This window comes from Muntiacus reevesi, chromosome 2 (assembly GCF_963930625.1).
Source record: "Muntiacus reevesi chromosome 2, mMunRee1.1, whole genome shotgun sequence".
Classification (NCBI taxonomy): Eukaryota; Metazoa; Chordata; class Mammalia; order Artiodactyla; family Cervidae; genus Muntiacus; species Muntiacus reevesi.
The window spans coordinates 235,150,909-235,164,359 of NC_089250.1; the positions used below are offsets into that span (position 1 = coordinate 235,150,909).

At 43.0% G+C, this 13,451-nt stretch overlaps 1 protein-coding gene across 1 annotated transcript in view; it reads left to right on the forward strand.

Moving 5' to 3' along the window:
- The window catches only part of FTO (FTO alpha-ketoglutarate dependent dioxygenase), a 417,069-nt gene that overhangs the window by 101,341 nt on the left and 302,277 nt on the right, over positions 1-13,451 (forward strand). The window contains exon 2 of the mRNA XM_065925350.1: positions 5,934-6,011. Coding sequence (XP_065781422.1) covers positions 5,934-6,011 — 78 coding nt within the window. The remainder of the gene's footprint in view (positions 1-5,933; positions 6,012-13,451) is intronic.

A 13,451-nucleotide genomic window follows, 5' to 3' on the forward strand; every position in this document is an offset into this window, starting at 1 on the left:
GGAGGGCCCAGCTGTGTGTATTTATCTGTATCTCAGGCTGAGGAGCAGCCGTTCGCCAGATCTGACAGTCAAACCGGAGCCGCTTCTGCCTCCACTCCAGAGTGCATTTGAATATTGTGTCTGTTTACCAACTGCTTGACAGTTGACACAAAGAAGTTGTCAGAGCTGTTTTTCTTTCTCCTCTTCACTCTACTGTACGAGACTCCCTCTGAAATCCTTTATCATGCATCACAAATATCTGCACTTTCTAAAATAAAGCCCCAAATCACGTTGTCTTCATCTTTATACTGAATTCCACGTGAAGAATTTTTTTTTTTTTTCCACGTGAAGAATTAATTGGTAATATACTTGAGCAGACTCCAAGTGATAGTAGAGATAGTGCAGGACAGGGAAGCCTGGCATCCATGAGGTCGCAAAGAATTGGACACCCCTTAGGGGCTGAATGACAACAACAAATACTTGCGTTGATAATTGGAAATATGTTGACTAGGCAATATGTTTGCAGAGTTCAGAAATCAAAACAATACAGAAAGAAATCTTCCGTGTTGTCTCGCTCTATCCGTGGTCCCTTCTAGCTGTTGTTTTCCACCTCTGTCCCTGAGAGCACGTGTGCGTGCTCGCTCAGTCACTCAGTTGCGTGTGACTCTGCGGCCCCGTGGGCTGGGGCCCGCCAGGCTCCTCTGTCCATGGCATTCTCCAGGGAGGAATACTGGAGTGGGTTGCCATTTTCTCCTCCAGGGGATCTCCCCAACCCAGGGATCGAACCCACGTCTCCTGCACATCTCCTGCATTGCAGGTGGATTCTTTACCACTGAGCCACCCGGGAAGCCCTTGTCCCAGAGAGAGAAGCACTTAAATCGTTTGTCACATATCCTTTATGTTTCTTTATACAAATGCAAGCAGATGGTTTGGCCCTTGCCTTTTACTTCCTAAGGTATCCTGGCAAGCTGTTTATTTCACTAAAGGGAGCCTCATTCTTGTTGACTGTTGTGTTGTATTCATTGTGTGGATGTACCAGCATTTATTTAGCTATCCTCTATGGACATATACTGGCATTGTTTCTAATCTTTTTTTTTTTTTTAGTTAATTCACACACCATAAAATTCAACCTTTCAAAGTATACAGTTAAGTGGTTTTTAGTATGTTTCCAAGCCTCTGTTCTGCAAATTGTGACCTGGTGTACATAAATTCTTCTGAACATGGTACCCATAAAAAAGAAAAAGTCTGTAGAAGTAGGATTTGGGGGTCAAAGGGAATAGATTTGAATTTTGACAGGAATTGTCTGTTGCAGCGCATTGAGATTGTGCTATTTTGCATTCCTGAGTATGAGAACGCTTGTTTCTCCATTGTTCTGCCTAAAGTGACTTTGCCTTTTCTTAAAGCAATGTTAATTTTTAAGAAATGTGTGATGTTTATAACTTAGTTTAATAGTCATTCCTGATTGAGTTCATCAAGGCAAATATGCCCAGAACTTCTTTTTAAGTTGATAAATGGTGCTATTTATAATTGATCTCATTAGTTAATCAGTAGAATTACAGGTTGTGAGTGTTGATGTATAGAGCAGATTTCATCTATGTGACCTTAAGTTGAATGGTTTCTTGAACCTGTTCTCTCCTGTCATAGAGATATTACAGTGCTCACAGTGTTAAAATTCCTTGTGGAGGAAGACCACTTATATTCTGCTTGCTCTATGATAGGAATATTCTTGTAGCATTTTGTCCTTTTGGACACGTGCACCCCAGTGTTCAGAGCAGCACTATTTATAGTAGCCAAGACGGGAAAGCAACCTAAGTGTCCATCTACAGAGGAATGCATAAAGAAGATGTGCTACATATATACAAGGGAATATTGCTGAGCCATTAAATGAATGAAATCATGCCATTTGCAGCAACATGGATGGACCTAGAAATTGTAATACCAAGTGAAGTAAGTCAGGCAGAGAAAGACAAATATCACATCCTATGATTTAGACATGGAATCTTAAAAAAATTACCCAAGTGAACTTATTTACAAACAGAATAGACTCACAGTCATAGGAAAGAAACTTATGGTTGCCAGAAGGAGAGGGAGGGGAGGGGCAGAATTTGAGATGAACAGATACAGACTTCTATCTTTACATAAAAAAGAATTTTATCCTCTCAATGCAGCCTTCCAGGTCATAATGTTTTATGTCTGTCTGACACACTGGACCTCAACTGAGCTGAGAAGTGATTGTTTTTATAATAATTCAACTGAAGTATCAGCAAGTATAAACAGTAATTATAAACAGATTTTCATCCTCCAGGGGTGCTTGTTCTTCTTTGGGCCAGGTCTCTTGCTGTTTAATCTGGTCAAGGTGGAATATGTAATTCCCAATAAGAATCTGTATCCTTGGGTTCCTTCCTGTATACAGATTAGCTTTTTGGGTTCTCCTGAAGAGATTTTAAGGTGATATTTGTAAGGTGGAGCCATCTCAAGATCTGAGATATCATGTGCATTTCCGTCATTCAAGGCTTTTGAACATTTTTTAAACGTTAAAACTTTTTTCTTTTTTTCTTTTTTGGCATTTAAATGTTCTGTCTGTAGAAAGGACTGGTAAACGATTCATAGGAAAATGCAGCTTGAAGTGAAAATTGAGGTATAGGTTTTGATTAAGTTTGTGATGGGGTTCATAAATGTATAAGCATAGGCATGGAAATGTCATTAGTTCTTTCTGTGTCTCAAATAACAGCTAATGTAGAAAACAGATAAACCTCTTAACCAGTGATCTATCTAAACCAGTGTTTTTGTGTTAGTATTATAGGTCTTTCATAAAGGAAGACTCTTCACAGCTTAACTGGTGGTGGTTGTCATTTACTTGCTAAGCTGTTTCTTGACTCTTTGTGACCCCATGGAGTGATACCACCAGGTTCCTCTGTCCGTGGGATTTCCCAGATGAGAATACTGGAGTGAGTTGCCATTTCCTTCTCCAGAGATTGTCCCAGGCCAAGGGTTGAACCCTCATCTCCTGTGTTAGCAGGCCGATTCTTTACCACTGAGCCATCAGGGAAGCCCCATTTTAACTGGTGAGTGAAGTGAAGTCGTTCAGTCGTGTCCGACTCTTTGTGACCCCTTGGACTATAGCCCGCCAGGTGCCTCTGTCCCTGGTGGCTCAGACGGTAAAGCGTCTGCCTACAATGTGGGAGACCCGGGTTCAATCCCTGGGTCAGGAAGATCTCCTGGAGAAGGAAATGGCAACCCACTCCAGTATTCTTGCCTGGGAAATCCCATGGACAGGGAAATCCCATTTTAATTGGTAAGCCAGTCTTATTATCACAAATGAAAAAGTCCTTTTAGATTAGCATTAGATAAAGCAGAAAGTTTAATTAGATAGATGGGCTAGAATTTTGCATAAGAATAAATTTACCGTTTTGTCTTTTTAGATCAAGTGGTTGCTATTTTTCTGTTTCCTCTTTTTTTTTTTTTTTGGTTTCTCTCTTTTTATTCACTTTGGATAATTATACAAAAGATCTGGAAATAACTTGAGTTCTGCCCAGTAGGGTGTTTGCTCTGGACTGCTCTGTGATGGGTTGGGGCTTCCCTGGTGTCTCAACAGTAAGGGATCTGCCTGCAGTGCAGGAGCCACAGGAGATGTGGGTTCAATCCCTGGGTCAGGAAGATCCCCTGGAGAAGGGCATGGCAACCCACTCCATTCTTGTCTGGAGAATCCCATGGACAGAGGAGCCTGGTGGGTACAGTCCTTGGGGTTGCAAAGAGTTGGACATGACTGAAGCGACTTAGCACACACGCATTCTGTGATGGGTTAGTGAGAGAAGGCTGTGCAGACATGGGGGAAGAGGATTCTCAGGGCCCTCTGTCTGGTTGAGCAGGTTGTTCCCTGTGTAAAGACAGTGCTCCTTGGGGTGGGTTGAGGCTAAAGTATGGTTTGTGTTCTCCAAGTCCTGCTTTAGGACTTAGGGCTACATTAACCCAGAGTAAGGTATACCATTTTCTAATTCTTGTAATTGTGCCTCAATGGCTGATAACGGCCTGAGTATGCATTGCATTGCAGTTTTATTTGAAACTCAGTTGTTTCTGTCTTTTCTGTTTTTTTGTCCTTCAGAGAGTTTCTATAGCGTCCAGATGATTTCTAGGTGTCTGTGTGTCTGTATACACATGGTTGTTGTTGTTCTGTCACCCAGTCATGTCCAACTCTTTGTGACCTCGTGGAGTGCAGCACACCAGGCTTCTCTGTTCCTCACCATCTCCTGACGTTTGCCCAAGCTCATGTTTGTTGCATCGGTGATGCCCTTCAGCCGTCTCATCCTCTGATGCTGTCTTCTCCTTCTGCTCTCAATCTTTCCCAGCATCAGGGGCTTTTCCAATGAGTCAGCTGTTCACTTCAGATGATCAAAATACTGGAGTTTCCATTTCAGCATCAGTCCTTCGAACGAATATTCTGGGTTAATTTCCCTTGAGACTGACTGGCTTGACCTCCTTGTTCTCCAAAGAACTGACTCTCAGGAGTCTTCTCCAGCACCACAGTCCTAAAGCATCAATAAACATCAATTCAGTTCAGTTCAGTTGCTCAGTTGTGCCTGACTCTTTGTGACCCCATGGACTGCAGCACGCCAGGCTTCCCTGTCCATCACGAACTCCCAGAGCTCAAACTCATGTCCATCAAGTTGGTGATGCCATCCAACCATCTCATCCTCTGTCGTCCCCTTCTCCTCCCGCCTTCAATCTTTACCAGCATCAGGGTCTTTTCAAATGAGTCAGTTCTTTGCATCAGGTGGCCAAAGTATTGAAGCTTCACCTTCAGCATCAGTTCTTCCAATGAATATTCAGGACTGATTTCCTTTAATTTCCTTTATGATGGACTGGTTGGATCTCCTTGTAGTCCAAGGGATTCTCAAGAGTCTTCTCCAACACCACATACATATATATACATATATATAAATACACATACATATAAATACACATACATATATAATAAACATATATATATGCTATTTATGTGCCACATATACACATACATCATTATTCTTGAATGTACGCTCAGATATTCTTTGAAAAAAATCCCTCATAAGAAAGGTGTCATCTTAGATGTATTTGATTCCTTATAAAGGATGTTATAATATGGGGTCCTGTCTTAGTTACCTTGTTTGAACTGCCTGGTACTGTTTGGGGAAGACACGGTATTTTGAAATAGCCTCACACAGTGCTAGTTGTGGGTACTTGAAAAGATTTATCAAATTGGAAAAGAAAAGAGGCAAAGATGCTCAACATAGGTTTAGTAATTATTCTAGAGATGAAAGATTACTTCTAAAAAGTAATACGATACGATCTCAATTACGATCTCAAATAAATGTTTACAGGATGAACAAATAATTCATACACCCTGACCCTGGATCCTTTTGGCTTAGTTGGATATTTTCAATGAAAGTAAGGATTTACAAACTGCCGTCTCAAGCAGTTTTTACAGATAGGAAGGTTTGTTCTGGAAAACTGTATTAGATGACTCAGAAGATGACTCTAGCAATGACGAAAAAGATCCTGATATTAAAGAGTGAAGCAAATTCCTTCCTGAAATGCGAGAGTGAATAAAATAATTATTTCTAAGTTAATATTTTATACGATGTAATTTAAATGCATGTAATTAAGTTGATACATTTTATAACTGACTTTGGCTAGCTTTTCCTTCTGAAGTTTATACATTTAAATTGGCTAACTTTTGGAGGGTATTCTCTTATTAGAAAAATAAGGCATTGTCAGCCTGGATGGGAGGGGGTTTTGGGGGAGAGTGGATACATGTATATGTGTGACTGAGTCCCTTCACCTTCACCTGAAACTGTCACATTGTTTGTTAATTGGCTATGCCCAGTGCAAAAAGTTAAAAAAAAAATAAGACATTGTCCTATATTTTGGATCTCTTTATAATTTACTCACCTATAATCATTATTATTTTTAAACAGAAACTGAGGCTTCTTGAGGAGCTTGAAGACACGTGGCTTCCCTACCTGACCCCCAAAGACGATGAATTCTATCAGCAGGTAAGGTCTTTTAACATTTGTCAATTTCCATTGATTTTTTTCCTACTTTATTTTACTTTATCTACTTTATTTTACCTACGAAGCAACTGTGGTCTAGAGAGATTAAATGAGAGGTTAAAGGTCTGATTTGGTCATCCATTGATTCACCCCCAGAACATATAAGTTCCTGCACAATCTTTCTGCTGTGAACTTAGTGCTTTAGAATAGTGGACTGTCTTTTTCTCCCCAAACGTTCCATGTTTCCCCTTACTTCCTTCCCTCTGCTTCTGTTTCTTCTGCAGAGAATCTTCTTTTGCCTCTTATCCTGTTGCCAGATGACTGATTCTTCAAGACTTCACTGAAACATCACCTCCTTTGTGAAAGTTTCTTTAACTTAAACCTTACCACAAAGAGAATTGCTTGCATTCACCTCTGTGCTCCTTGTACCATATAAATATCTTGATTGTACCCCTCACACTGTATTGCACTTATAGGATGCTGTGTCTCTCCCCTGAATTAGTCAGCACTTTTTCAATTACAAGTGGCAAAATCGCAAACAAACTTATTGTGGCAAAAAAGGGAATTTATTGACTGACAACTTAGATGTCAAGGATAAGCACATGGCTGAATCCAGTTTCTTGAAAGGTGTTGTTGGATCACTCTTTTTCCCTGTTTCTTGGTTTGGTTTTTCTCTGGTGACTTCATGCTAGATAGGCATTCCCCTGATGGTATAAGAGGACTCTGACAGCCCTGGGGGTGTGTGGTCTTAAGCCCATAGGATCTCAGGAGAAAGTGGTGATGTCATCTTTCCTGGTTCTGATTCTCCCAGGTGTGAGCTCGTTGGCCTGGCTAGAGGCGTGTTTCTCTCCCTGCATTAGTCCTTGTGTTCAGGGTATTGAGATGCTTCTGTCTGCCTGACCTAATTCCCTCACCCACTTGTGGAGTAGGGTTGGAGTATGACCATTCTCACTCAAACTGCAGGGAGGGTAGGTCAGAGATGGAGGGTTTTCCCCAAAGGGAAATTGGAGCCCTGTTAACACCAAAGAAAGAAAGAAGGGCAAGCTGAGAAATAAAAATATCCCCCTTTCACCCCTTCTTTCCTCTGAGGATGTTAGCTTTTGGTGTGTAAGATCTGGGCCACATCATCGTGGTTTCTCCAGCATCCAGTGTATGCTTGTTGTCACATTGTTGATTCTCAGTAACCAGGGAAAGAAGAGAGAAATGAAGGAGCTTTACCCATCCAGAATCCCAGGGCTCCTGACTTACAGGGTATTCTCACTTCCAGGACATCATGTGCTATCTCCCTTGTCATTAGAACTTTACCATCTGTCACCTGATCAGTCTTTTTTTGAATTGCTATAGTTTTCCTCTTTGCCCCTTTTTCTTAATCCTTTAAGCTGAAGTAAACACTTTTTTTTAAAAACCAAAACATAAAACCTGAGCCTGTCGGCTTCCTGCTTCACATCCCTGGCTGTCCATTGCCTGGCTCCTGCATTTCCAGCTTTGTCTTCCCCACCTTCTATCTTTTTCCCCACGCCGAGTTTTGGCAGTACCTCTCAGAGCTCTGGGGCTCCTCTGACGGCTCAGTGGGTAAAGAATCCACCTGCCCTATAGGAGACACAGGAGACTCGGGTTCGATCCTTGGGTCAGGAAGATCCCCTGGAGGAGGAAATGGCAACCCACTCCAGTATTCTTGCCTGAAAAATCCCATGGACAGAGGAGCCTGGCGGGCTCCGGTCCTTGGGGTCGCAAAGAGTCGGACATGACGGAGCGACTGAGCGCACACCCAGCATGTTACATTTTGGGTCTTCCTGTTACACCCTCTCCCTCCCTTATTTGGTGAACTTCCGCGTTGCCTGTTGGTAGCAGTTCACGTGTCACCTCCTGCAGTGTCACCATCCCTGACACCTCTGTAACCCAGAGGCTTGTCTCTGCTCCCTCTTCTGCGCACCTGTAGTACTTCATGTGTGTTTTAATTATCTGAGGTTACTGTGATTATTTATTTTCATGCTCCTCTCCCTCATCCTCTGTACGGGGCCTGGCACCTAGTAGGTGTTTAATTAGTTTGCTTGAATGGATGAATGAATTACTGTAGGCATTAATTCTTTATTTGTTTTAGTAATTATTTATTTATTATTTGGCTGTGCCAGGTCCTAGTTGCAGCATATGGGATCTAGTTCCCTAATCAGGGATCAAACCTGGGTCCCCTCCATCGGGAGCACAAAGCCACTGGACCACCAGGGAAGTCCCTCGTTCATTTTAAAAAAAGTATGACGTATAATAATATTTGGTGTGGTTTGAATTTTGTTTACATCTCCCCAGGGAGGTGGTATCTATAATAATCTACAGGATTTATATAGAAATGTTATAACCCACACTGGTGGACTTTTCTCTTTTGAGCTTTTCTAGTTTTCCAAATTATCTAAATGATCATGTATTCTTTGGTAATCAGGAAAAAAATAATTCAAAAAAGTACCCTTACAACAGGTAAACCCTCCAAATGTAATCAGTTCTTAAATCCTTGCTAATATTTTCATAGAGACGAACTTTCTGGTACACGATAACACACAGCATTATAAAGCAGCCGCTGACCCACTTCAGCTTTTGTGTGGCAGAAGTTGTACATAAAGAATTAAACACCAAGGTTAGTACAGGTGTTCTGAGCCAGACATACGCTGAACCACGAAAGGAGACGCCAAGGCAAACAGAACAACTCTCAAGGCTTTGCTTTTATCTTGCTAAGACCCACAACAAACCTGATACCAATATCTAATCACTTAAGTGCACCGTGTAATAAGGGAGTGTTTCAACCAAACCTTAGTCCAGTAAATCTCTTCTCTTAAAAGATGAAGTGAAAATACTTTTTAATGACACGAGTGAATAGAAAGTTCAGCCCTGACACTGAGTCCCTTACCCAGGTCCTAGCCACAGGAATGCCAACCCAGCTGCTAGTCATCAAAACAAGACTTTCTGCACTTTCCAGATTGGGTCTGTTTATTGACCCTTCCTGCCGGCGTGCCAGGGACCGTGCTCAACGTATTCTGAACGCTCGTCACACTTCACCCACACAGAAGCCTCTTGCATTCATTCCACAGTTATGGATTCAGCAGCCTCCTCTTCTTCAGGCTTCGATTGCTTGAGATAGAGACACTGACGTCCTCTTTTACAAATCAGGACAGACTAAGCTCCATATCTGAGGGACAGCTGCAGTCAGCCCAGACTTTTCTGTCTCTGAAGACCCAGACTCTTTCTGCTATACTCTTTGCCTCCCAGTATACCTTGCTCAAATTCACAACTCCTTCAAGCAAGTTTTTTTTGTTTTGTTTCTTCTGATTAAGACTATGGAGAAAACCAGTGAAAGAAAACAGCAACGGTAACAAACTCCAAGCAGAAGAGCCAGAGGACCTCTTTTGGTTTACTGCAGTGCACAGGGAAGTGAATTACATTGAAAATAACCTCTGGATTCCAGATAGGAAGTCTGTCCCTCTTATCCAGAGGCAGCGCCACCCTTCTTAGCATTCCCTGTTATTTTCATTCATTCTGTGCTTTCTTTGTGTCGGCTTCTCTATGTGGTTCAGTGATAAAGAAGCTGCCTGCAGTGCAGGAGACAGGGGTTTGATCCCTGGGTCTGGAAGATCCCCTGGAGGAGGGGACGGCAACCCATTCCAGTATTCTTGCCTGGAGAATCCCCGTGGACAGAGGAGCCTGGCGGGTTACAGTCCATGGGGTCGAAAAGAGTCAGACACGACTGAAGTGACTTAGCAAGCAGGCAGGTGCTACTTTCTATGTGTCAGTGTATTCTCGGTGCTTTACATGTATTTGCTCATTTAAGTCTTCTCTGAGGCAGGTTGTTTTAAAAACCCTACTATAGGACCTTCCTTGGTGGTCCAGTGACTAAGGCTCCATGCTTCCAGTGCAGGGGACCTGGGTTCTATCCCTAGTCAGGGAACCAGATCCCACATCTGGTAACCAAATAAATGAATATTAAAAAATTTTTAATTTTTTTTTTTTAGAGATGAAACTCAGAGGCACCGAGAGGTTTAAAACTTTTGTTTAAGACATAAGTATGAAGTGTCAAAGGCTGGGATTGAGACTGTCTGGGTCCACGGTTTAACTAAGCACTGCCCTTCTGTATCTCCTGGTGATTCTGGGGTTGCTTTGATTTTATCCCGATGATCCCACACCTCTGTGTCCATCCCTTTTCTCCCTCATAACCTGCGATGCTCTCGTTCCAACTGACTGTGGGGTGGTTCTACCCGAAAGTCTTGCAGGGACATTGAACTACTTGCGATCTATATGAATTCATTGTGTGTCTGCTCGGTTGCTGTCATGTCTGACTCTCTGTGACCCTACAGACTAGCCCACCAGGCTCCTCTGTCCATGGGGTTCTCCAGGCAAGAATACTGCACTGGGTTGCCATGCCCTTCTCCAGGGGATCTTCCCAACCCAGGGATTGAACCTGCATCTCTTGCACTGCAGGCGGATTCTTTATTGCTGAGCTGCTGGGGAAGTCCATGAGTTTGTTAGTTAATTAAACAAATGTACTTAGCTTTGGCTTCCCAGGTGGCGGTAGTGGTAAAGAACCTGCCTGCCAATGCAGGGGACTTAAGAGATACCAGTTCGATCCCTGGGAGATGGGAAGATCCTTTGGAGGAGGGCATGGCAACCCACTCCAGTATTCTTGCTTGGAGAATCCCGTGGACAGAGGAGCCCTTTTGGCAGGCTACAATCCACAGGGTCGCAAAGAGTCGGACATGATTGAAGCGACTTAACACTTCGTCGCTTCTGGACAGAGTTAACAGCAAAGCCTCTAAGATGCGTTTGAGGACATGCAGCTGAGGCTGAAACATCTGGTGGGGAGTGAGAGAGTTGGAGGGCATAGAAGGGGATGAGATCGGAGCATGGTGGCCCGATTCCGCAGGAACTTGCTGTCCACAGTGAGAACAGTGGCCATGAGCCTGAGTGACATGAGAAGACATGACAGGGTTTGGAGCACAAGAATGATAGGATATGACTTAGGTTTTACAGGGATCCTGCCTTCCATTCCCTTGTCTAGTGATGTCCCCCTGGTCCTGTTGTTCAAATCAGGCCTTTGCAGTCCTCAGCTTCTCTTCATGGCTTTCAGACCTTGTTTACTGCCTGGGCCCTTGCAGTTCTAATTTTTCAGAATCTCAAATGGTTTCTTCTTTTTTCTTTTTGAGACTTAAGAGAATATATTAATGATAAAAAGAGAGTTCTGTTTTGGAATAGGTTGCATGCGTGCTAAGTCGCTTCAGTCATGTCTGACTCTTTGTGACCCCATGGACTGTATCCCACCAGGCTCCTCTGTCCATTGGATTTCCCAGGCAAGAACACTGGAGTGGGTTGCCACTTCCTACTCCAGGGCATCTTTCCGACCCAAGTATCAACTCTCATTTCCTGCATTGTCAGGTGGATGACTACTAGTGTCACCTGGGAAGCCCCTGGAATAGGTTCAATTGATTTTATAAACAGACAGAAAAATCTCAGTAAAGAACGCAGTAAATTAGCATTAGTCTCCCAGATGTTTTCTTCTCCTCCAGTCTCACCGACCCTGTGTGAATTCAGGTCCTCATTGGTCATCTTCCACCAGCATGGTTTTAAGAGTTTCCTAGTTGGTGTGTTCTTTTGCTTGCCCCAGCTCCATCAGAATTGTGTTCCGATAAATATAGCCGGCAGATTCTTTACCACTGCACCACCAGGGACGCCCTAAAGAAGTTGAATTTTTCAGTATATTTTGAACCAATTTTGTGTACCTTATTGTCTGTGTGTTAAGTCGCTCAGTTGTGTCTGACTCTTTGTGACTCCATGGACCGCACCATTGGGTCCTACATTGCAGGCAGATTCTTTACCAACTCAGCCACTAGGGAAGCCCCAAACTATGGCAGACTTGTCATTCCTTGCTTTGTAAATTTGGTTGGGTCTCTCTTGCCTCTGAAGTCAAGTCCAAACTCCTCTGCATATGCTACAAGGCCATTGATTCTGTGGTCCCAAATTACCTCTGCTGGTCTAGTCTCTGCCGCTTTGCCTGACATTGTGTCCAGCCTCCAACTCCGGTCAGACAGAGTTTCTCACTAGCCCTTGGCTCTTCTCTCCCCTGTCATCCTTTCATGCCCTTGTGTCTCTTGTCCCTTGGGTCTAGAGTACCCTCAGCCCCTTCTCTGTCTGGTGAGCATCTCCTCATCCTTAAAGTTTACCTTACTTAAGTACAGTCTTCTCTGTTGATACCAGGAAGTCCCATTTGTGTTATGTTCAGAGTATATTAAATATCAGAACGCTTCTCACTACCTCTGCCACGTGCTTCGTGGCCAAAGCTGCCTCTGTTTCTCTCTCTTGAGTGTTTGCAGTGGTTTCCTGTTTTCTTTTGCCTCCACGTCCAGTTTGTTTTTAACAGCATCAGTAGTAGTTTTCTTCTTAAAGCATAAATCAACTCATGCTTCCTCGGTGGTCCAGTGGTGTGCCTTCCAATTTAGGGGGTGCGGATTTGAGCCCTGGTCAGGGAGGTGGGTTTCCACATGCCTTGGGACCAGAAAGCCAAAAGATAAAACAGAAGCAATGTTGTAGCAAACTCAATAAAGACTTAGAAATAGTGCACATCAAAAATAAATAAATAGATCAGCTCATTAGATTTTCTTGCTCAAAGCCCTTCATGGCTTCCCATCTTTTCAGAGTAAAAGCCTAAGTCCTGATGGTTCCTTCCAGAGCAGGGCAGAACCTGTCGCTGACTTCTCTCCCCGCATCTCCTTCCTGCTTGTCCTGGCCCCTCCCCTCCTACTTTGGCATTCTAGCTCTTCCTAGAATAAACCAAGCACACTCTTGCCCCAAGGCCTTTGCACTTAATGTTCCCTCACCCTGGAACTCTCTTTGCCCCCAGGTATCTGCAGGGCTTGCATGCTCATTTCTTGCCTGCCTTGGCTCAGATGTCACCTCATCAGAGGCCTCTTCTGCCCATCCTGTGTAAAATTCAGCCCTGACACTCCTATCCTGCTTACTTGGGTTTGTTTTTCTACATAGCATGTAGCACAATCTGAAATGCATTAATACACCATAATACAACAATACACAATCTAAACTATAAAATAAATATATATTACTAAATAAACAAGTAATTAATGAATAAATAAAATACTGTATATGTACATATACATAATGAACTATATGGGGCTTCTCTGGTGGCTTAGTGGTAAAGAATCTGCCTGAAATGCCAGAGAGGTGGGTTCAATCCATGGGTCAGAGAGATCCCTTGGAGAAGGAAAGGGCAACCCATTCCAGTATTCTTGCCTGGAAAATTCTATGGACAGAAGAGCCTGGCGGGCTCAGTCCGTGAAGTTGCAAAGAATCAGACACAGCTTAGCAGCTAAACAACAACAGTGAACTGTATATAGTTTATATTCATAGAGTATAAATATATACTAAATATAGTGTGTGTGTGTGTATATATGT